This window comes from Marmota flaviventris, chromosome 4 (assembly GCF_047511675.1).
Source record: "Marmota flaviventris isolate mMarFla1 chromosome 4, mMarFla1.hap1, whole genome shotgun sequence".
NCBI classification, from domain to species: Eukaryota; Metazoa; Chordata; class Mammalia; order Rodentia; family Sciuridae; genus Marmota; species Marmota flaviventris.
Window position 1 is genome coordinate 120,977,319 of NC_092501.1, and position 25,975 is coordinate 121,003,293.

General features: G+C 39.7%; 1 protein-coding gene across 1 annotated transcript; it reads right to left on the reverse strand.

Annotated features, from left to right (window-relative positions):
• Positions 1 to 647: 647 nt before the first annotated feature.
• Positions 648 to 17,317, reverse strand: Olfm4 (olfactomedin 4). Its single transcript, XM_034635993.2, has 6 exons — positions 17,240 to 17,317; positions 16,330 to 16,365; positions 15,146 to 15,298; positions 9,277 to 9,489; positions 8,111 to 8,267; positions 648 to 1,465 (listed from the first exon to the last, which is right to left on the reverse strand). Exons 1-6 carry the CDS (start codon positions 17,315 to 17,317, stop codon positions 648 to 650), a joined length of 1,455 nt encoding a protein of 484 aa, XP_034491884.1.
• Positions 17,318 to 25,975: the final 8,658 nt, after the last annotated feature.

Genomic DNA, 25,975 nt, shown 5'->3' on the forward strand with positions numbered 1-25,975 from the left:
TTCCACTGACTCTTCTGTAGGTGGACAATGAGAGAAAAGTAAAGTCCAGAACCTCATCCGAAGATCCTCCTGAGATTTATTTGGGGTGTACAACTTAGTGCATAAAAGGTCTTTTCTCCAGAAAACTCAGAGCACCTTGCATATATAATTTAGCAGGTAAAATTTACTTGACTGGTATGTACAAAGCATCTTTCCAGGAGCTTAGGGGAAATTTGGTCCCTCAACCTCCTTCAGATGTTAATCTGCCTAATTAAGCCCCAGGTTGCTTTCAGGCATGCATCAGTGAGGCTACATGGATAAGGATGGTCATTCAGCAAATTTTCCTGTACAAAGAATCCCTAGAATCCATACTGAGTTCTCTGTAATTTCCAGATGTCACCTCACTACAGGTTTTATTAGACCCATGGTACCCCAGACCTCTGACAATCCCACCCTAGAAGAACTTTATTTTAGTTGGGAAGTGCATCCCAAAACACAGATGACTCTCAAGAGAAATCATCATCAAATGAGGGCAAATATCCTAAGTCCCTAGAGTGGTAGAACTATGCACCTAAATATCACTGCTAAAGAAACACACTTCTAGATTCCTCTACAGATATGTAAAAAGTGGAGATCATTTTCAACAAACATTTTATTTCTATTTCATCCTAATGCCTAGCAGTTTCCTGGGGTTGCTGTAGGAAGATAAGATTATAATTCAGAAGGTAGCCATCATTATAGACATAGAGTTTTTGGTCAAAGGGGTGATAATTGATGCTCTGCACTCTTTCCTTCACCTTATTCATTGTAATGCTCAGATGCCCTTCTTTCCCTGTGTTTGTGTCATAGTAGTAAAAAATCTCTTCTGTTCTGGTGTTCAATGTACGGGTGGCATAGAGAACCCCACAAACCATGAAGGCATTAGAAACAGACGGTTTGTACTGCTTCGTAAACCAAGTATTCAGCACCTCGAGGGTGGTGTCATTGAGTTTGCTTATCACTATGTTACCAGTGCTGGCTTCCGTGGCATAAATCACCCACAGTCCATGCTCATCCACAGCAAAGTCAATATCTTGCCAAGCAACATTAGCGTATGAAAAACGGTTATTATAGGCAGCATTAGGCAACGCTCGAGTCACAGCAACCCTGTTAGTGGTCAGGTTAATTTTGGCAATATTCCCAGTGTTGTACCAATTAACATACATGTTGTTGTTGTAAACTGCTGTACCACTGCCTTGGCCATAGCCAATCTGAGAGCTTCGAGCATTTGAGTACAATAGCAAATCATCCAGAGTGTCGTGGAGTCTGTAATATTGCAATGTCCTCCCATTCGTCTCCAAAGGCGCCACCCAATACTGCCCTGTCTTTGGATTCTGGGGAGAGTAATCCCGACCCCAGGCACCGTAAAGAAAGGAAAACCCTCTCCAGTTGAGCTGAACCACAGACGGTTTGCTGATGTTCATCACACCACCGTGACTACAGCTTCCTATAGAACGAGAAAAGGAAAAAGGCTTTCTTAGAGACAATGAATGACAGCATACAAACCATTTAATATTCTAAGAACCAAAGGCATCCATCAATATTTTCCCTGTCAAGGTTCAGTGACAACAGTGGCTCTGCTGTAGAAGAACCAAACTTCTCTTCAGTTTCAGTCTCAAAGTGAATCCACTGTCACATCTACAGAGAACGACTTTCTGTTTCTATGAATGGGCTTTTCCATCAGGGAAATGGAGATAATGAAACTGCCAAGAGCCATATCTAAAAGTTTGGAGGAGTCCAGAGAGAGAAAAAGGGAAACTTGACAAATTTAATATATTGTCTTCTACAAAAAAAAAAAAAAAAAGAAAATTGCAAATATTATCTTTTTTTTTTTTTTCATTTTCTTATAGCAGAATCAAGAAGGTACAACCATCTCAAAAGCTTGCCCTGTTTTCATAAAACCAGAAGGTGCTACTTTTCCAGGGTCAACCCCAGGGAGAATTGTGATGAAGGAGAAGATGATCTTTGCCTAGTCTCCATGTCTGCCTTCCCTATAACCCCCAAGTGAATATCCACATCAATCCTGCTCCAAGCCAATCTCAGGAGAGGAAGTTTTAAATATAGTATTTTATAGATCCAAAAAGATGGTCTAGAATGGTGGGGTTTCAGCCTGGAGAAGCCATGAAGCTATTTTCAAGACAGCATTGCCTGCTTTGTGCCCACCATATAGCCCATCGCATAAATCGCTTGGTGACCATCTTGCTGCAGAGTTATGAGGCGAGTCCTGCTGTTCGTAACCCATATGCTGCTGTGCCCCAGCATGACAGGCAAGTATTTCATCCTTCCCATTCTGACATGGTCATTGTCATAATGTGTACAATCAAGTGGGACCAGATGCACTGGTCCATTGAATCTGCATTCCCTGAAACACTGTGTAAATGACTCAGCCTGGGCAACCGGCCCCTAACATTGAACTCCCTCTGAAATGCCTGCCAACCCAAAGTGCTTATAAATGAAGCATATAAATAAATGCATAAAAAAATGAAATAAAATTCCTCCCAGGTTTTAATAATAACTATCCAAAGAGTTGAATGCATATTTTGGGGGGTCTTAACAAATACTCTTTAAAAAAAATGGTAAGGTTGTTTACAAGATAAAAAAAAAGAAAACTCAAATTCAACTTCAGGTATATTTAAGGTCATTTTCCTTCATTCTGCTGCTCAGAGCAGAGCAGGTGAGGAAGAAGGGAACAGAACCTGAATCACTGGATCTGGCTTTAAATGCTTGGAGGGAATTAGGGGAGCTATGGAGAACACATGAGTGAGCTGGAACCAAAGGCAGAGTTCCAAAGAATTGCCTGAGATGAGAGCACTGAGGGGTTTAGGGGAGCCAGGCACTGGTCTCTGAGCCTCTGCCTCTGCCCAATATGGAGAGACTCATTCCTTTCCTTGCTGAATGCTTCCCCCTCTACCTTCTTCACTCAAGGACTGACTGCTCAGAGGGGAAACCATTACTAGAAATCCTGCTTTTATTTTTCCAATCTGCTGGGACATTTTGGTCCCAGAATTAAATACGTGCTCTTTAAATGCTCTCATAAATACACAGTTGGTGAGAAAACCAGCCAACCATACAACAGGTAGAGAAATGAAACCACTCTGTACCCAACCTCAAATAATTTTGCATATCATTAAACAGAACACAGTCACAGGTTTATTTTAATAATGCATGCACCATTTCATAAATAAAAAAGCAACGTGTGTTCAACCAAGAGACTGTTCTCCACTAAAGAAATAATAAATAAAATTATAAATTATTATTTCTTCTCCTCAAAGTGATCTCTCAGATGAATGCTTGTTTGCTTTTGTTTATGAAACAATGCATGAATTATTAAAATAAAGTTAGTGGTGTGTTCAGTTTAATGATAACAAAAACTGTTCCAGTTTCCATATGCTACAAACTGGATTTTTTAGTTAAAATATCTTCCTAAAAACTTATTATTCAACTATATTTCACTGTGAGGCAATGAAAGAAAATCACTTTTTTTCTTTCAGGTTGGGAAACTTAAGAATGGTTTGCTTCATTGAATCTTACCTTTCTAGAACGAAAATACCCCACCAGCAGCAACAAAATATTTTAGAAAAATTTATGATGCATATAACTTGCTCAAGCATTATCATGGGGTTAAAGATAAACCATCTGTCTCCAGATGTAGAAATCTTCAGATATAAAGGAACCAACATAGGCTGGGGGTGTAGCTCAGTGGTAAAGCACTTGCCTAGCATGTGTGAGGCACTGGGTTCAATCCTCAGTACCACATAAAAATAAATAAATAAAATAAAGGTTTTGCGTCCATCTACAACTAAAAAAAGAAAAAAAACTTTTTTAAAAATAAAGGAACCAACATAAACCTGTCAAAAATATCATTATTACTTGTACTATTATAGTGGTAGTCCTATTATTGGTAGTATAATAGTATTAAATACTGGCAATAGTATTAATACTATTACTGCTAATGGTAATAATAATGGTTCATAGTTTTATGAGAAAATTAAAATTGTATGAAGCTTTCTTCACCTTCCCAACCAATCCTAAACCCCCTCCTGTCCATTTTGTTATTCCCCCTTTATCCTCCAGCCCCTTTGGGCCATTTTTAGGGCTCTTGGCTATGGTCAAACAGAAGTAGCAATAGGGACAAGAACTAAGTTATATCGCTGTCAAAGCTGCACATGTGGTGACATTAGTGACAGACCAGTGAAAAGATTATGAGGGGGGTTTGCCAATTCCCAGCATCAAACCAACATGGAAACAACAATGAACCTGACAGCCATCATTGCACCTGCTGCTGATCCTCCTAAACCCATATACCCTGAGCTTCTCACCACCCTTCCTGGTCTCACACCCCTCCCAGCCCCTTCCTTTGGGTCAAAGTCTTAAATACACTTCATTCCCTTCTTACCCATCTTCCATCCCAGCCATGGTCCAAGAACTGTGAAGGATCAGTGGACCATTTGCACTTTCTTGTGGAAGAAAACATACCACAGAGCTTTCAGGAGCAAAAATACTCTTTTAACTACCCCAAAAGCACGGAAGCAAAGAACATGGGGTGTTCAATCAGGTAGGTGAGCTGTTGGAACTGTGTGTGATTCCATAAGTCCTGGGTATACTCCGCTATTGGAGCACCTTGGAAGGCAGCCTGTACAGTGACAATATTAACAGACAGCTTCCAATCCAAATCCCAACTGCCATACTCAGAGCTGTGCATCCCTAAGCAAGCTATTTAACCTTTTGAATTTCAATTTCCTTATGATAAAAGAAAAATAATAATATTCTGCAAGACCTTTGGACAGAATGAAGTCTTATAAATGTAAATAAATGATAACTATCATTATACTCATGTCATATTACAGGGAGAGTTCACATGACTGTCTCCCCTCTTGAGTAGTGAGTGGTTCTGGAGGTTGCTTTACCCATCCTGGTAACCCCAGGTCTCAGAACAGGATCAGCCACACAGAAGACCAAATTATGTTTGGAATAAAGGAAAAAAGATTGATCAAATCACTTAAACTCAACTTATCCTAAAGAACTTACCCTTCACCCTGCCACATATCTGACTTTTCAAAGAGCCTGACATTTATTCCATAGAACATGATACAAGATGCCCCTTGCACAAGTGAATCTTTGGTTGGCCTGTATATTTATCAGGCAATTTAGCAGAATTCTGGAAATACCCAGGAAAGTCACAGTCATGAGACTTTCAAATATTCTCATCTGGCTTTTTAAAATTATCATGGTTAGTAGTGTCAAACATTAAAATGTCAACTATTTTTGCCTGAAGAGAAACTTAATCTTGGATCTATCAATGCATTCTTGCAACTGGGAAACTAAATTTTATTTGAATCCCAAGGAGAAGAATGCCATTGACTTGTAAGAAATAGGCAATGAAAATGGTCATAACCCTAAAACAACTGAGACTAAGTTGATTCTGAATTATTAGATGTTGCTACTCAATATTGACCTTTCCTGAGCTTTGGATTTAAGCAAGTCACCCCATTTCTTTCATACCCTGTTCAATCACCAGCCATTTACTGAGCACCTACTATATACCAGCAAAGCCTGGCATCCCCCAGGCAAGATCCCTGCGCATTTCCATCACATTTTGCCAAGGCAGAGTCATTTGAACTCGGAGGAAAAACAGAGGGAGGGCGAAGTCAGTTGTTTTAAGGAAAAATGTTAATGAAGTGAAGGCCAATTACTTTAAATTAGAAAGATATATGAAATGAAGCAGAAAAGGATGTTATTTGTAGCAAAAGCAAATACAAAGTGCATTTTACTGAACCCAAAACATACGTAGCAGTTCTAAGTTCAAGTTGACCATAGGGTTAGCAAACTGCAGCCGCAAGGGAGGAGCCCTGAGAGCACAGAACTACTTTATAGCTGAGACTTGCATACAGTCTTTTTTGTTCTGTGCAACTCTGCAGTGAAAAAAAGCAGACAGGCCAGATTTTAAAGTCCCATAATAGTGAGTAACTTTAATTAAAGTCTCCACAGGCTCACAACTTTGTGGTGCCTGGGGATTTTTCAATTCTGCATTATCAACCAATCCGAACAGAAAGAGAGAGCAAGTGAAAGAAATTGATTTAAAAACATGACAAAAAGTCAGTTTAATATAAACATCATAAATATAATATGAACAAAGCTGGAGGAGGGCCAAGTGGCTTGGCAGGGATCCAGGTACAGACAAGGTTGTGGGAAAGTGAGTGGAAATCTGGGTTCAATTTGCTTAAACAACACAGCTGGGCTGAGATGGTTCTCAAAAGTCTTAAGTGTGAGGGCCTGAGGGAAAGTTCTGGAAAAAAATCCAACAAAAATAGTCCAATGGACTTACTGGTTTTCCTCCCCACCCCCAATACTGAGCCATGTATTTTCTCCTCCACCAACCATCTTTGAGTTTCTGACACCTGACACTCTGAGATGACCAGAGAGGGAAGACCTTTGCATTTTACCTTCAGCTCTGTCACTACCTGCTGTGTGACCTCAGGGAAATCAGCATCCTTGCTACTCAAGTCCCCTCCTCTGAGACATGAAGGGGCTGAGATAGGTGTTCCTGAATGTCCCTCCTTACTCTAAAATGTCCTCATTCTGAAATCTGCATAGAAAACTATGCCAGAAAAGAAGGATTGTTTGCTGGGGAAATGGGGCACTCGTTCCGTTATCAACAGAGGTTGTCACATTGCTTCCACTTTGGCCTCAGTGAACCTTCATGGACCACTGGAGCCTGTTCTCATTTCTAAAACATGTTTACATGTTGGTCCCAGGCCAAACTTAGCCTTAGTTTGTTACAGAAGACAGACCGCTGTCTTTGCCTTAAACATCCTCTGTATGTCAGACTAGGACAGAGTCCCCACTACAGAAGGAGAGAAAAGTGTCCCCTGTAAGACCAAGAGGCTTGTCACCATGGTCATATCTAATTGAGGCCTTAAAGAAATCAGTTACATTAACAAAGATCCAGAAACTCACAGTCCAAAAGGAAACAGGTTGTGAGGGTTGGAATTAATACAGATAACAAAGCCTGTCTGATCTGATGAAAAGAGACAGTACCCATTTGGGCTAAGAATCTTACAGCTCGCTGAGAGAAGCTCCCTGTGACATAGTGTCCCTAAAGGACAGGGATGAACACTGCAGCTGAGTTCACCTGGCAGGGGGCACTGCAGTGCACAAGGATCTGGCCCTGCTGCTGTTCGCAGCAAGGTTTTCATTCCAATTATCATTATTACTAATAATATCCATTGCCAGTGTGTGAGTGCTGATTACAGAGCCCTGAGCTTCCCAGGTGTTGGCTCATTAATCCCCATGGCAACCTTACAAGGTATGTATTATTATTCTCCCATTTTACAAATGAAGAGATTAAGGATCTTTTGCCCCCAGCCACATAGCTGGAAAGCTCTGGTCTTTGGGATACCAAAGCTATGCCCTTGAGCTTCCTCTCCACTACCTCCATTCACAGAGGCATTTATAGAGCTTCCCACTGGGTGCTGTACTTAACCCCAAAGAGGATGGTGAGAGAATGAGATGCCACACGACCCTCCAAAGCTCACAGTCCTGGAGGGACGGCATGGGATCCCCCCAAGTACCACAACCTGTGGGCCCAACTGCTCAATTCTCACTAAATCTCAGGACATAGATTGTAGTAAGTGCTCAACAGGGAAGAATAAAGGGAAATGTGAAGAGGAGGGGGGAAGAGAGGGAAGGAGAATGGGAAAGCAGTCAAATCCAAGGCATATACTAGTTCACCAGATAAATAAGCCAATCAGCACTCATAATCCACAGGAAAGCAGATGTCACACATAGATTCCAGAAGCTCTCCCCTGGGCCCCTGATAGCTCCTCTATCACCATAGAGATGGTTTTCCTATCAGTAAATACAGAGGGAACACATGTAACTCGTGGGATTTTGTTTTAAATCAACTCATTGTGCTTTTTCTCTGTGAACCCCAGAATATGACAGTAGAACTACTTGGGGTAAGGGGATTTAAAACATGGAAGAATAAGCTTAGAACTGCAAAAATAGGATCCTTCCATTATTACAATCCCCCCCCCCCCACACACACACACGATAGGACCTGGCTTTTGTAGCAAAAATATGGCCTGCTTACCTGGAGCAGGAGGCAGGATGACTGGATAGTTTTCCTCTTTAGAGGTCTCACATTCCTTCAGCTTGTTCTTTAGGGCTGCGATTTCTCGGCGAATGGCAAGGACATTGTTTTTGTCTAGTGTCTCCAGATCCTCTACCAGGAGAGACATATTCCTTATCTAAGGAAATAAAAATTCAGAGTGACTTTATGTTATTGTGCAATTTCTTTCATAAACATTCCAGGGCTGAATTTGTCATTTAGTGAGACATCGCTACAGAATACACCAGAGATTCTTCTGAATGGTTTCATTTGGAAGAATACATTTTATGGTTTAGTGTGAATGCCTGTCAGATCTCAGGCAGATGTGTGTGACAAGAAGAAAATGGCAAAGATTTTTAACAGCTTTAATAATAGAGCACGGACTCATTCTAGGCATCTACAAATGTCCATTAAAGTTCATTTCTAATAACCTTCCCCTATAAACTCGTGTTTACTCATGTTGTCTTATAATTAAGTTTCTAATGAATGATGAGGGCCAGAGAAAACTTAAATTCAAAATACGTAACTAGAATTGTCAATTATAGCCCATGTCATGACTGTGCTAGTAAATTCTCGTTGATATAAATTACCCAACCGTAACATTAATGTGATGGTCTTTATCCACATATCTTAAAAGCCTTCACTAAAGCATACTCACACACACACACACACACACACACACACAAAATATTCTTAAAGGAGGTTGCCAGTATGTGAGAAGAATTCCAAGAAGAACCAAGGATTAGAAGGCTGTACAAAAGGAAGAACAGACCTAATGTGTCCACAGTCAAGTAGACTGTGGATTTCTACTACCATGAAGATAAATCCAGAGCAGAAAACACACCCGCTCTAGCCATGGTATGGACAGTTGCTCAGATTTATGTCACCTCCTTTCTAAAGAACTCAAAGGCCCTGGAGCAGGGTTCTAATCATTAAATGACCTGTCTCTCAGTCAATGTGTTCCCAGTGTGCTTAACTAACTGTACAAAAAAAAAAAAAATAGGCCCAAACATAGAATGTGTGACATGATTGTGAGAAAGGAGCAGACTTAGAACTGGGGAGACGTTGGTATCCAAGTCCTCACATTTGTTCATAGTCACTGAAGATAATTTAGTATTTACCCACTGAAAAGGGAAATCCTTCCTTACCTCCTCTTCCAGCTGGTCAACAATTTCTGTGCTTCCAACAAAATTCTCCTTCAGCCGTATGATCAGTTTCTTCATCTCGCTCACTTCTATCTTGATCAGCTCAAAGTCCAGTTCTGTGTAAGAAATGCTATCCTTCTCCATGATCTCTACTCGGACAGTTAGGTTTAAGAGTTTCTTTTCATACACACTGATTAATTGAACATATTTCTTCACCTGAAGAGGAATCAAAAGTCAGTTCCCAAAGTAATATAAAACATTATTCCTCCACTTCCAAACCCTGGAAGGCTATTTGCAACTATTTGATTCCTGTCAATCACTATAGGTTTTTCCTTGTGTTTTGTTGTTGTTGTTTGTTTGTTTTTGTTTCTTGGTAAGGAAATGAATCAAAAATGTATTTAACTAGATTCTTTTTTGTTAACCCAAATGCAAACTAAAAAATTTAATTGCAAGCGATTTTGCACTTATACTAAAAATAATTTGCCTCAAAGTCATTATTCACGTATATATTTTTTAATCTCCATTTCAATGCTTGAAGATATTAACTCCTCAAACTGGATCAGAGTCTCTTGCCATCCCTCCTCCTCTCAATTCATTTGCTCTAATCAGGGTTTCTGAACCTGAGCTATTGACATTTTAGTAGATTTATTTCTGGGGGGTTGCTGTGCTGATAGCTACACATGCTAGTAGTGCCTCCTGACTCTCCATTGTGATATCCAGAAATATCTCTGGACATTGCTAAATGTTCTCTGGAGAGAAATTACCACCACCACCACCCTCCCTTTGTTTAGAACCATTGCTCTAAATGTAGGTATTTTCTTGAAGAGGGAGAAATATACTAAGTAGCATTCCTTCTTTGGTACCGTTTTAGCAATGAGTCCCTCTGCCCTTTACAAAGTCCCATGAAGGCCCAGCTTACCACACAATATCTGAGTGTATATGCAACAGGAAAGTGCACATTTCATTAAGTGCGCTCACATTTATTCCAAGAACTGATTATTGCAATCAGACCTTTAAATTACACATTTGTTGCATATATTTGAATGTCTGATCATTAAGTTAAAATACTTCCAAAAATTCCCTTGGTGGTTTAGTATATAATTGGAATCTCCAAATGGATATTTCAATAAACTGTTGGTGGCACTTTTCATATCTGATCTCTAAATGAAATGTCATGGCTTTTTAAAGGACCTGCTCATTAAAAGTTGCTGGATTTACTTTCTTTTAAAAAATATGAACATAAGTGATACTTCTGCCCAAACTGTGCTAATGTCAAATGGCTGGTCCACAGTGCCTGGATGAATTCGGAGCCAGATGTTGACCTCTAATCCTTCTAATACCAAAAGCAGTCCTAACTTCTGTCATTTTAGCCTTTCCACTTAACCCCACTGTGCAAATTAGAGTAGACTCAGAGGCCACAGACCTAAAGGGCCAGGGTTTCAGGCAAAGAGGATTTTAATGAAAAGTTAAAGATGCAGCCCTTGGCACTGCTAGTGTATCTCCTCAGGCAACTGATGTTCACTGCCATCAGGTGTGCCATCCCTAAGAGGCTGAAAGGCTGGTGACATTTTGGTTGATAAGAAGGTTTTCAAAAAAAATTATGTGTGTGTGTGTGCATATATATGGGTAAGACTAAACGAGTCCCCCTCAAAAATACACCCAGAGATATAGAGTGGCCAGGTTTCAGTTTCCACCAAATTGGGCATAAAACCTTGCCTGTGATACAAAAATAATAATAAAGCACCAAGCCATTGCAGAAATGGAAGTTTGAGAAATGAATATGCTTGTTGGCATTTGGTCTTGCCAGCTCTTGGAACAAATGAAACACCCCTAGCTTTCCTGGAACATTTTGGTGGCATGTCACAGCTGTTGTTCTGCAAAAAATGAGTGATTCAACTGTCATCTCTACTAAATAAAATGTGGCTCTCCCTGATTCTCACAGAAAACCAAGGCATCGCTTAGAGTTTGTAACCTGTGAGAATGTAGGTTGTGCCTGCCTTACCTCTGCTACAAAAGATAGTCTCTAAAAATCTGTTTGGAGGAAAATTTTATTTTTGAGGTTCTATAAGCTGATGAAGAAAGCTCAGTGGTGCTCAGGAAAATTGGAATGATCCTCAGAGTTACAGAAAACAGGAGAAAATTTGAAAAACCTAGAGTATGAACTTTACTGATTTAAATAGATTATTAGTATAGACCTTTCACATATATGGATTTGTAGTTTGAGAGAGCCTGGACAATTCTGAGAACATCCAAGCTCTACTTGGGAGATGCAGGCTCAGTAGAAGCAGTCCAGCTGTGTCTAACCTACATTCCTGGCACTTAATACATTTAGTGGATTTATTCCTCTTCTAGAAAATAGTTATATTAAAAGCAGTGTTCCTAAACAAAGAGAAGGTGGTGGTAGTGGTGGTGGTGAAGCTGGTGGTACTTTGTGTCCAAGGAACATTTATCAGTGTCTGGAGACAAAACTGGGGGTAGATGGAAGTTACTGGCATTTAGAGGTCAGGGGTGTTGTAAAACAATCCTATCAAGAATATGAATCTAAGCCCAAGAGGACACATACCTGTGTCAAAATCTTTACCTTGAAATTTATAATTACTACAAATTTGAATATGGAAGACTCGTGTGTGCTAGCCTTCAAACCACTGGCCTAACATTTAGAGCTTCTGCTTCATTTTGTTTGTTATGCACTTACTATGTCATCAATGAAGAATCAAAGTCTGGAAGTTGTTTTGTCATGGTTGCTATTGTATCTTAAAATCTTATAATTAAAAATGTAGTGTGGCTAGCTATTAAGTAGTTTGTCTGGTTCATATTTGTAACAATTTCACAATTCCTTAAAATCTGTGATCATAACTATGGCCAGATTATTTGAAATAAGCAAATGTTCTATGCAACATACTGTTATTTCCAATAAGTCCTTAAAAATGAATACAACTAGGTTAATTGAAGCTGATGTGACCATCAGACATGGAGCACTTGGATGCTACACCCACCTGAGCTCAAATCTGACTTCAGTATTTAGTGGGCAAATCACTTAATTTCTCTAAGCTTTAGCTTCCTCCTAAAACTGAAGGTAAAATTATCAAGCTTACAAGATTATTGTGAAGACTAGAGATGATGTGCATTAAGTGCCTAGCTAATGGATGCCCCCATACATTATAGAAATTAATAGAGAAACAGTGATCTCAGTGTTTTTCAATCTGACCTTTTAATTTATTATATTTCACTGCACAAAGCATTGCTCAATCAATGTTGTTTGTTTATGGGTTGCCTAAATGTCTCCCAGGCTGCCTCAACCTTCTCATGCATGAGGATCTATTAGCAAATGTGTCATATTAAATAACTTGCCCCAAAGACCATAAGCCTCCAGAGAAAGAAAAAATCCTGAGCTGCCTTTTATGCTGTCTCTTTCCTAAGTACAGTCACAAAAGGACATGTCATAAACAACAGAAAAGTATAAAATGCTTTCAGCATCGTATGCAGAGGCAGCTCCCTGTCTTCTCTGTGTACTGGCACATAATGAATCAATGTAAGGCCGTCAAAACCCTTTTTGGCTGGCCTGCCCCAAACGGGCATTCCCCCAGGCTCCTAGATAAATGGTGATTTCCAAGGCAACCTAGGGACAGCTATAATAATTCACCTGGAAATTCAAAAGCCCTCAGCTGAAGAGATAACTTTGAATTCAAAGGCGTTACTGACCTACTGCATCTCATCTTGAGTCTGCACTGAAGGGTAACAGCCTGGCCAGGAGGAAGGAGAACTTTGATGATGGTAAATGCTCAAATTCCTGATCGGGCTTCACCAGCCAAGAGAGATGACCTTGGGCAAGTTCCTTTATCTCTATAAACCTCAGTGTTTCTATCCCTAAAATGGGAGGAAGGACCCCCTGGCCTCTCTCCTTAAAGGACTTGCTAGAGAGGAAAATAGAATTGGAAGCATATGGAAAAACACAAATGAAAGCTGCTACTGTTATCACCTGTCACATCAAATCAATTATGTAAATCCCAACTGTCAGGTAAGTTTCTTCCTTGGGTCTCAATCACAATCTTTTTTTTTTTTTTTTTTTTTGGGGGGGGGGGACCAGTTACTAATACTTATGGGACTAAAAGTTTTCCTATCTACTCTGCCTTTCTTCCCTGTCAATTATTAGCAAAGCAGATGCCACCTGCACCACCCGCCCCATACCTACCTTTCAGGATTGAAATTAAATGTCCCATATTCATAAACCTGGCAATCCACCTACTCTCCCTGGAGCAGCAAGAGGTTTCAAACTGCCCTTCACACTCCTGGCAGCAACGACGACATGCAAATCAGTGGTTTCCACTATTTCAAAGCAAATGACTCTAACTGAAAAGATCTTTACCTAGGATTTTCCTCTACTTGTTATGTTTTTATGCATAACTTCTTATCTGTACTTGATTATGCTGGAATAAGGCTATGAATATTAATGGTTGGAATTTATAATTTAGTGCTGTGCCTTTTCTACTGATTAATTCAAGGACGTTTTATTTCTTAAGAAGCTAGGTTCCTGGAGTAGTCAAACACATTTTCTTGGTCACTTATTTAAACTTAGAATATTTATCTACCAATTCAGGTTGAAAGCAGGGTCTCAGCCTCACCATAATTTTTGTCTTAAAGGATAACTATGCTGGATGTTAAGGTGGTGAAGCTTAAATTTCTGAAGAAAACTTATTTTGAGTCTTGCAGTAAACCCAGAGCTCCTTGTAAATTAATGGAGTTGTATTAAATAATGCATAATATGATTATACTCTAGCTTGGACTTCACCTGTGCAGAAAATAGGAGGCTTTCTAATTGATTTGTAACTTGAATGAAAATCCGGAAGGGGTCAAAAGTGGAAGGCTAAGTCACATTGCTCCAGCCAGCTGGGAGAAATGCAAAGTGTTGAGGATAGCTTCCTCTGGCCAGAGAAAAGCAGGAATCAGAGGCTTCCAGTTAAGTTTTTAAGAGACCTGTGAGTGTAGATTCAAATTCCCAAGGAAGCCTCCAATTCTGATCTAATGCTGGACCAGAATGAAATGCTCTTGTGGAAACAACAGAAGACAAGTACCAAAAAACAAAGGAAGGAAGAGAGCAAACTGTAAAGATTTAAATGTGTATGTGTGTGTGCACGTGCATGCGTGTGTGTGTGTGTGTGTGTGTGTGTACACATGCATGAGTGCAAGCACAAGAGAAGGGAAAAGAGGGAAGGAAGGGGAATGAGAGGGAGAAGATTTGGGGGAGGGAGAGGGGAGGAAAAAGGAAAAGAATAAAAAAATCATCCAAAAGGAAGAGAAGACCAAAAAGAGTCAAAGAGGAGGAGGAGGAGGGGGAGGAGGAGGAGGAGGAGGAGGAGGAGGAGGAATCAAGAAGAAAACAGAAAGAAAGATTAGAAGGAATAGACAAGAGACAGGATTGAGGCAAAGGGAACAAGAAAGAAAAGCAGGAAGGAAATAGAAATAGAAGGAAAGGTGAAGGAAAGAGAAAATAGACTAAAGAGGATAGAGGAGAGCAAAGAAAAGAAGGCAAAGCTGGATGAAAGATCTAGAAGAACAACAAAGGAAAGAAGAAACAGACAAACGAAAACTGCAGAGCTGGCATTGCAGGGAGAACTTGCAGCCTCTTAATGACTCATGAGGACCACAGCCCTGGAGCGAGCCTGCTGTGGACACCCTCCATCCTGCCTTCTCACCCCCATGAGGAACTACAGAGATGGACTGTGAATGAATGCTAGGATGCCATAAGATATAAAAGTGCTATCTTTGGTACAGTGAAGAATGATTGCTTCTAATATACCAAACAACCAAGTGCTTTGTTTTGCTTCTTTGCTATTTGTTCTTAACAGATATTGTCTTAAAAGAAAATGCTTACTTTAGAAAGCTCCTTCTCAAACTTCACAGACAGGGTGTGAGCTATGTACTCCAAGCGTTCCACTCGGTTCGCAGGAAAGGTGGTGTCTGGCAGAGAAACAGAGCACTGGCAGGTTCCACGTTCATCCACAGAGCCGGTGAAATTGGAAAATGACTGTAGATAATAATAAGGTAGACATCAATAATAAGCTGGAAAATGAGGGGTTTTTGGCAACAGGAGTGACAGAAATTGGCTTATCAAATGAGGGCTTGGAGGCAAGCAAGTGGAGTCCAACATATAAACAAATAGGATCACAGAAGCAAGCTGAAACTGGGATGTTGTCATGAGATGGGGACCTCACAGAGCATTTAACCACATCTCTAGCTGTTGGACTATGCCACTGTGTCCCCAGCCTTTACCCAAAGAAGATTCTTCATTCTTGAGGAGTCTTAAAGGAAATCATTACCATCTATACACAACTTACACAAAGAAAGGGAAAGAAAGAAGTGATGAGAATCCTTAAATTTAAATATCAATTCTACCACTTCCTGATGTGACTTCTTAAGTCTCAGTTTCCTCATCTGTAAAACAGAGATGAGATTGTCACAGGATTTGTCCTCAGGATTAACCAAGTAATGTGAGCCAAGTTCCTGGCACCTAGTAGGTGATCTATTTGTTGTCAATTTTCTCTTCTGTTAAACATCACCCTTCCCTCACCTTTTATCCCAATCCCAATCTAATTCATCCCAAGTGGGATGAGGAAGCCGCCAAGGGTGTGGGCTGGGGAAAATATACAATGCAAATTCATCTTCTCTCTTCAGCTGCGAAATTGTATAATTAACATTCTTCAAAATGGAAATAAATACACCATTGGTTAAAAAACTGAGCAGTGTATGAGTTTTGGAGATTTTGTGCAAATGTTTTAAATAAAAGTTCTCCAGCTTACCACTTGCAGGAAAGTCATTTTAAAATATTTGATGTTTCTTTAAGATATTCAGGCTCACACTTTGGTGCCGCTGCATATTTTAAAATGACAGGTTTGAAAGATCCTGTTTTTCTTTTGTCCCCTTTGAACTACCCCAAGGGGATGCTGGCACAATTAACATTTTTTTTTATTACTACCATTGCCTTACAGAGTGGGACTCTCAGCAGCCGACTGTCTGTGCCTTTTAATGATCTCATCTGAAGGCCAGCCCAAAGCTCACCTGTGGAGCATCAGCCTGAAGGGACTTTTCATAGAACTATGAAGGAGAGAGCAGTGGTTTTCAGAGTCTGAAGACTCAGGCCATGACTCTCAACGTTCAAGTCAGCCAGCTGCAGCTGAGGTTGCGTTCTTTCTGCATTCTCTGTGTGTTCTCTACCCACCTCCAAGACTCCTGAGCAAGCCTGGCCTAGATGCATATGCCATCAGCCTAACCCAGCTGTGACCTCTGGGCTAATTAAGACTTTTGCAACCAAGGGATTTTTTTGTTGTTGATATTGTGTTTTTACTATTTTTTTTAAATTTAGCCTAAGTTTCTTTAAGATAATCAGAAAGGGAGAAAAAAAAATAAAAAACAAAAAGTGTGTGTCTCAAACTCTCCTTGCCAGGTAATTTCTTGATATTGGCCTCAATTTTCTTTTCTAATCACATCCCCACACCTGTAGAAATCAGAGAGTAAGGAAGAGGAACAAGCAGTATGCTAAAGATGGGAAAGGGGATGGGGTGGGGAGGGGAGGAGCCTTTGCCAGGGATGAATCAGGACAGGAGGAGATACACCAGCCTGTCAGAGAGGCCAGCCTCTCTCAAACTCAGCTCTATCACTGTCTAAAATTAGAAAGACTCCAATTCGAGCATGCCAGGTCTTTTATAGGAAGGACCAACAAATCACAGGCTTTTGAAGAAATAGCTTATTATAATAACTGTCTAGCAATAAAAAAAAAAAGAAAAGAAAGAAAAAAAATCTTGCATTGCAATTGACAAGAGGAGGTTAATTAGCTGCCCAAGACAGGGTTGGACCATCTTAGATTTCTCTGAAAAGCTCTGTCAACTCAGGAGACAGCAGATATCATCAAGTAGTCTCCAGACATTCAACTAGGAACCACTAGCTAACAACTTTTAGTCTTGAAGATCACCTGAAAGACAGACAAATAATTACGAGTCTTGCTGACAGCCATTCCACTGGTTTCTATTGAACATCTCTGTCCCAACATTGCGGGCTTCTCTCCCGCTTATCATCAGCCCAGCATGCTCAGCTGACATCAAAATGGTCCATAAGTTTGATCGGTGTCTCCCATTAGAGATATTTCTGCTCCTTGAATCCAAAGACAATGAAGCTAATGGTGATGAGTCTCTCTCTGTGGTGAATGCTTAAACTCTACTTGAGTGTAACATGAGGACTGAGAGACAAAGACAGATACTTGTCCCTTTGGCCTTTGGAAAGATATGTGATCCCCCTGGCGGAGGGCAAATAGGGTCCTGTGTGACCCACAAAACACCCAGCTCTGCTTGGTTCCCACTCAGGACGTGTTCAATTAACATTTACTGATGTATACGATATGTAAGACTCTGGCATAAGATGATTAAGACCAATTTCAGCCAGGAATCAGGACCACCATCTTTATAAAATTCTTAAGGTTTGTTTGTTTTCCAACCATCCCAGTAGTCTGACTCATTGTGGTTCTGATTCTGCTAGTTACTGCACAGAGCAAAGCATCAAGCCCTTTCCTTGTCTATAAAATGAGGCTGTGAAGCAGCCCCTTCTTTGGAGGCATGCAGAGTGCTCTGAGCCCTACAGCAGAAGGTGCAACTCACATTTGTGATTTAAGGTTGCAAATGGCTCTAATTAGTAGCCAAGTCTAAGTGCCCACAAAGATTCAAGGCATAAAATAATGGTACTCAACATTTTCAGCGTACAGAAAATGATACGTTTGGAACTTGCTCAATGACAGTTATAAAAGGGTTTTCCACCACTTTCCAAAGAGCTCATCAAGCTGACAGCCAGCCCCAGAAAATTAGGTTGATAGTGGAATTGACACCCAGTCCACTATAAAAAAAAAAAAGAGAGATTGGAGTTGTAACACTGAATCACCAGAGGGAGATAAGTAAACTAAGAAGGTAATTAGAACCTCAAGATACAATTTAACCACCATTTCTTATCTCCTTTTAAATATTTGTCTTACCAGATAATAGGCATTTTTAATTTCTCTTTTTTCTTGACCTATATTTTATTTTATATTATTTTAGCTGATCTTCCCCAAATGCTGGTTTTTAATTCGTGATAAAGCATCATAACAAATTATTGTTTGTTAACCTCACTTTGAAAAATATGCTAACCAATTCTAATTGTCCCCAGAAATTGTTCAGTATCATGGGATAAAATTATGCATCTGATTTCTGGCTACAAAGAATGCTTGTGCATATTCATGATTCTGAAAACTTTCTCCTCTTTAAAATAAGGAATTTTCATCTATTCTCCCTAGAGATAGAGAAAGCTGTGTACAGAGAGATGATATTCATTATAAACACCCTGGAAATGAGTTAAAAGCAGGGAGAAATAACTGATTTTGAGTTATATAACTTGCCAGCTTAGTGACTTTAAGCCAAAGATTTTACCTTACTAAGCCTCCACTTTAACATCTCTAAAACGAGATCACTTATTTTACCTGCCTCTTAGGGTTAAATAATATATATTATATACTTAACCTGGTCCTGGTCTTTTAGGTACACAGTGACAATTATTGCTATTGTCTTCCTCTAGGATCTCTCCAAACCATTTGCTAGTCATCACATTTTCATTGTCTACATATTCGGATGGTGCCAAAGAAAGCAAGCAAACAGTATCCCCTTCACCCCTTCTCCCATTCACCCCTTCATTCAGAAGTGCTTATATAAGTAGCAACCTAATTTGTGAATGAAGATCCTAGAAGTGCAGAAGGAGGAGGTTTGATGGAATCTGGACCTCCAACCCCAAGTTTTAATGAAGCAAGGTTAGCCTAGGAAGTTTTATAGAGTAGGCCTCTTGCAGAAAGGCTCAAAGAAGACACAGATAGGGCTAGGGATGTGGCTCAAGCAGTAGCGTGCTTGCCTGGCGTGCGCGCAGCGCTGGGTTCAATCCTCAGCACCACATACAAATAAAGATGTTGTGTCTGCCAAAAACTAAAACAATAAATATTAAAAAAAAATTCTCTCTCTCTCTCTCTTTAAAAAAAATTTATTTAAAAAAAAAGAAGGCACAGATAACTGTTTTGTTGCTCCCAATCTCTCACCCCTCCTTGCCTGTTCTCGTTTCTTTAAAGGAGATCTAAAGAAGACTCATCCTCCAAGGGGCTGGGCTAACTATGTGTCCTACAAGGTAGCCTAGCTGGACCAATCCCTTTTTAGTACATGGGGGTTTTGTTGGTTTATTTTTTTACTGTAGTTGTTTGGCACTGGAAATGGACTTAAGGATTCCCTATAAAGAAGATCCAAAAGAGTTAAAATTCCTCAGGAAATGTCCACATGTAGAGGCACTTGCTAAAAAACAAAAATTCCTCCCCTTACTTCTCTCTTCTTTACAAACTAAGGACAGATAAACTGCCTGGACTCCTCCTGGAGCATCAAGGTAACTCCCTTGAGGGTTACTTTTTACCATGATAGGGGTCCCTTCTTGCCAGCAAATCAATTTAACAAACTTTCCTGGAGCTGCTACTTACAGGGCCCCTTCCATAAGGATTCCTACCCCAGACTGCATGTGAGAATCACCTGGGGATTTTTTTTAAATATCTGATATTTAAATATCTAAGTAGGATAGAACCCACACATTTGGGCCTTGGGAGTCTCATGGCCACTGGTCCTAATGTGCAGACTGGTTTAAGAACCTCTTTAAAGCATAGATTCTTTCCCCAAAGCCTCCAGCTGGAGAACTAGGATGTTCTCTCTTGCTAACAATTTAATTATTTCACCCAGGTTTTAATTCATTTCCAGGGCACCTATAGTGAACAGCAAGAGCCATAAATCTTTTAGAGTGCCCAGGTCTATCCATCCATGAAATTGTATTTAGGTCCCCAAAAAGCTAAAGGAAGGGAATGAACACAACTCACTCAGACTCTGGGGCCCCCTTACCTGGGGTGCAGCATGGCCTTTTGGCCAAGCTGTGGCTGCAGCATGGCCTTTTGGCCAAGTTAAAACTGAAGTTGGAGCTACAGTCAAAGCCTCCGGAAAGTCAGAGGTCCAGAGGCTCCGATTCTCCAATCCTCCAACAGCAGAGCTGAGAACGAACAGATGGGGTAGGAGGAAAGCAAGGCCCCACCTCATCTTGTCCTCTTGACAGGATCCACTGGCTTCTGCCCAGAGCTCAGGGATCTCTTATAGTGCCCAGTGGGGATTTCCCCATGGCAAGTGTGTGGGGAAAGAGGAAGCAACCAGGGAACATATGACCCAGGAAGGTCAGGATGCCCAGTAACTTGAGTCATATCCACATCTCACCGAGCCCTACTCTATAACCTACCCTTAGATCCAGATTATCCCTTGACAAATATTAACTCAATTGTGCTTTTTCAAGCCCAATATCTGCTTACCAACTCGGTATGCCCTTTAAAGAGATGGGGTCAAAGATAATCTCTGTGAATAAGACAGAGTATACAAGTTCCAGGAAGGAAAAGCAATTCTGGGTCCTTTGTCTGGAAGCCACTTCTAGGTGTGATCTCACACTTCACTGAATGCTGCTTTCCAGAGAAAGTGAGGGCGCTCACTTTAGAGACCCCGAGTCCCTCCCAGTATGCCTGAAGCTTCCCTCTTCAGTGTTCACTGTCCAGGTTGTCTCTGACCATTGCAGTGTCTGCTTCTAGACTAAGTTCTATAAGGCACACTTTGAGGCACACTTGTTGAGCCACCCAAGAGTGTCTTCTTATTTCATGTGGGTATGGGGATTAGAGGCAAGGATAGGAGCATTTTCTCCAAAGCTTCCTTGGAAACTGTAGGGTCTATCTATATTATCTGCCCCAAAGGCCATCTGTGGTGAAGATGAAGGTCAGCAACTGGTGACTATGGTCAGCTTTCAGTGGGAAAGACATGTATTTTTAAGCAAACACCTCTCATATTCTGCCCTATGTAGGATTGTCAGATTTAGCAAATAAAAATAGAGATCCCCAGTTTCAATTTGAGTTCCCTATAAATTACAAAAAAGTTTTAATATTAGTATGTCCCATGCAATATTTGGGTCATACTTATATTAAAATACATGTTGTCTATTTAACATTCAAATTAAACAAGATATACTGTATTTTATCTGGGAACACGAATTTTGGAGCAGAATGTTGACTATGAAATTCATTGTTCTCTCTTGCAAGCAAATCAGTCTTGGCTTCTTTAGCCCAAAGTTCTAGCATCATCCATGCACAGTCTAAGAAAGAGAAAGCACAGAGCATGTATGAGAATGAAAATCAGCCCACTGAATCCATTATTCTGAGGTTGAATGCTATGAATATGGAGAAGAGCGTGTCTCTACCTTCCATCTCGATTTCCCTCTTTCTCCTGATTCCCACCAAAGCAAAGGGCAAATGTGTTCTCATTTGCTAGTAGCCTCTGCCTGAGACTATAATGAGCCTTCCCTGTCCCTTTTTTCAAAGAGCGCGTTGGTGCCCTTGTCAGGGGGAAAAAAATCTCATTAACAATGGCCGCCCGTCGTCATGACTACCTTTGAGGGCTTCTATGGCCAATTCTTTAGAAGACCCCTTACCAGAGGGGTTATATTCCTGCAGAAATGGGGCATCAGTTTTCCCCACACACAAAGGTGTCTTAGCCAGGAAAATCACCACCCCACTGTGCTCATAAGCTGCTTGATTCCTGTATGCTTCCATAGTTTTCAGAATAAAATTTTAATCTATTTGGTTACCTCAAATGCACAAAAGCATTGGTGATGCCTCAGTAATGAGATTATTAATAATAATTGTTTGATCAGTTCCTCTGCAAATACCTTTGTCCTCAGAAACAGCAAACCTCCTGTTATTTTTCAGCCTCAAAGACAGGAGAAAATTATCAGGGCTGCAAAGCAAACACTGTTTTATTTATAAAAATGTATTCCAACCCTGGGCTCTCTCTAGAGTATGGGGTCACTGAAATTCATTTGAGTAACAGATTCCTCACTGACAGCTTGGAAAAAAGTTACTATTTATGTCCTTTGTTAGGGGAATTTCCCCAAAGCACTACTTCCTGTACAATTGTACAGGGAGAATACCCATACACACATCACTTTAACTTAATCCTCCTATCATTAAAAATCAATGCCAAACATATTTCGTTACTTTCAGAAGAGTGCACATTAGGGTCCTGGTGTATACAGGACATCAGAAGCCACACTTAGTCCATAAACTGACACTCAAAGCTGTGTGGCTGTGACCTTTTTCATGCCAGTTGACTGCAATTGACAAGAAACAACCCTCAAATCTGTCAGCAAGACCAGTGATCACATGTAAAAATAATACCCAATTGGTACCATTCATTCACTGTGAAAAGCAGTCACTTCATTAACACTGTGTATTAGCACCTATTCCATGAAAATATCAGGCCCTACAGTAAGTTATAAGGAAAGAAGAAAGCATAAATTTGATAAAGAAGTGTCTAGTTATTTAGGGGTGACAGGCCACATTAGGGAATATACTAGACAACAAATTGAACACAACACCAATTGCTAGAATACTAAGGAAAGACTGGATAGACCATGGTGAACCAACCCAGGTAGGTCAACATGTGAAGAACTTGCTAGCTGGAGAACTTCTGAGGATGGAGACTATGACCCCATGTGTGTCTAATCTCTGGTCCAGTGTCTGGCACTTGAGGCCCAATAAATAGTTGCACACTGAGGAATATATTTAAGAAGTGAATAAATGCATTCCTACATGAGTGAATGATTTACAAGAATTGGGAAGGAAGTGCTTAAATAACTATTGAAGAAAATACTGTTTAAATTAGCATTGGAGAAAAGTGAGTGCCAAGCAAAAAAGTTAGCTAAGAGAACTCAAGCAAACTGAATCCTTTCCAGGGTCATGATCATATTCATTCCCTTGCAATCTCATGTAGCCAACCCAAGTAACTTATCCTTGGATCAGAGCTCCCAGGGTTGCTCCTCTGCCAGACTCAAATCCCCAAATTAACATTCTAATTATCTAAGCACTTCCTAAATCAGGAACTACCTAAATTCAGCCATCCCATCAAGGTTTGGAATATTCAAACCTCAAAATTACAGAATTTTCAGCCAAATACTTGTGTTTTCAATCTGCCGAAAAATCATCAATATGGATAAAATAAAAACTATACTAGTAACAAGGGAAACTAATAGAAACCAGTGCAAACTTCTAGGCAAATACTGAAAAGCAACCACAACAGAAATGCTGAAAGGTGGCAAATGCTAATTTTTTAGGAGACAGTGAAAGTTCACATCCTTCAGAGGGGAAGTTGAGTCTAATGAGCTGCAATGGTGCTCACAAGTATTTCCTTCAGTCAAGAAACACCTGACACACACCACCATCACCAGTGGTAGATGGACAACATCCCTCAGGCTCATCCCAGTACCACAGCAGATGGCTGCCCCTGAATTCTCCTAACTACTGCATTGAGACACTCCTTCATTTCACTCCCACAATACATCAGAGTTTTCCATACTTCTTTTTATTCTGTTTTATTGAGGCATTATAATTATACACAATGGTGGGATTCATTGTTTCCTACTCATGTATGCACATGATATAACAACACAATTTGACTAATAACATTTCCCAGTATTTCCCCTTTCCCTCTCCTCCTCCCTTCCCCGGTTCCTTTCCTCTACTCTATCTCTTAACGATTTTCATGAGATCCTTAACACCCCACCTTTCTTTTCCTTTTTCCTCTCTAACTTTCACATATGAAAGAAAACACACAACCCTTGACTTTCTGAGTTTGGTTTATTTTGCTTAACACAACATTCTCAAGTTCCATCCATTTTCCTGAAAATGACAAAATTTCATTCTTCTTGGTGGCTGAATAAAACTTCAATCATATATATATATATATATATATATATATATATATGAATATATGATCATATATATGAATATATATATGCATATACATATACATATATATCATGTGGAAGATATATATATATATATATATATATATATATATATATATATATATATAATTATTCATTCATCCATTAACAAATACCTATGCTGATTCTAGTTTGGCTATTGTGTTGCTAAAAATATAGATATGCATGTATCACTATAGTATGATGATTTTAATTCATTAGGATAAACACTAAGGAGTGGTATAGCTGGGTCATGTGGTGGTTCCATTCCTAGTCTTTTGAGGAACCACCATACTGATTTCCATAGTGTTTGTACTAGTTTATAATCCCACAGTGTATAAGTATTCCTTTTCCTCCACAATCCTCTTCAGCATTTATTTGTATTCTTGATGGCTGCCAATCTAACTGGAGTGAAATGAAATCTCAGGGTAGTTTTAATTTACATTTCCTTGATTGTTCAAATATGTTGGATTTTTTATATATATATTTTATGGCCATTTGTATTTCTTCTTTTGAGAATTGTCTGTTTAGTTCAGTTGTCCATTTATTGATGGGTTATTTGGATTTTTGGTAATAAGTTTTTTGAGTACTTTATATATTCTAGATATTCTCTGTCAGAAGAATAGCTTGGAAAGATTTTTTTTTCCATTCTGTAGACTAACCCTTCAAATTTTTAATTGTTTCCTTGGCTGTGAAGAAGCTTTTTAATTTGATGTCACCACATTATTAACTCCTGACATTATTTCCTGAGCTTTAGGGATCCTATTGAGAAAGTCATTGCCTGTGAATGTATGCTGGAGTGTTGACCCTACATTTTCTTCTAGCAGTTGCAGAGTTTCTGGTGCAATTCCTAGATCTTTGATCCATTTTGAATTGACTTTGTGCAGGGTGAGATGAGGATCTTCTACATATGGATAAATAGCTTTCCCACCACCATCTATTAAAAAGACTTTCTTTTCTCCAATGTCTATTTTTTGGCACCTTAGTCAGTGATGAGACAATTGTATCTATATGGATTTGTTCTGTATCTTCTATTCTATACTGTTGGTCTATAGGTTCATTTTTATGCCAGTACCACGCAGTTTTTGTTACTATAGCTCCATAGTATAATTTGAAATCAGAAATTGTGATGCCTCCAGCATTGCTTTTTTGGCTTAGAATGCTTCGGCTATTCTGGGACTTTTATTCTTCCAAATGAACTTTAGGACTGGTTTTTTTGTTGTTGTTGTTGTTTTGTTTTGTTTTTTGTTTTTGTTTTTTTGTTCTGTGAAGATTTTCTATTTTGATGGTAATTAGACTAGACGGTGATTAGACTGAATCTGTAGATCACTAATATGACCATTTTAACAATAGCAATTCGCCTTTCCATGAATATGGAAGGTTTTTTCCCTTCAATCTTCTTGTGTCTTCTTTAGTTTCTTTCTTCAGTGTCCAGAAGTCTTTTACCTCTGCTTAAATTTACTATTTGCTATTGCAAATGGGATTGTTTTCTTGATTTCTTTCTCAGCAGATTCATTTTGGTGTATGGGAAAGCTCTTGATTTTTGTAAGTTGATTAATTTGTTTATCAGCTCTAGCAGTCTTCTGGGTGAAGCTTTTGTTTCTTCTAAGTGCATGATGATATCATCTGCAAACAGTGCAGACTTCTTCCTTCCTATTTTTATCCCTTTTATTTCCTTCTCTTGCCTAACTGCCCTGGCTAGAATTTCTAATATTATATTGAATAGAAGTGGTGGGAGTGGACATCCTTGTCTTATTCCAGATTTCATAAGGAAATACTTTCAGTTTTAAACCATGCACTATGATGTTGGCTTCAGGTTTAC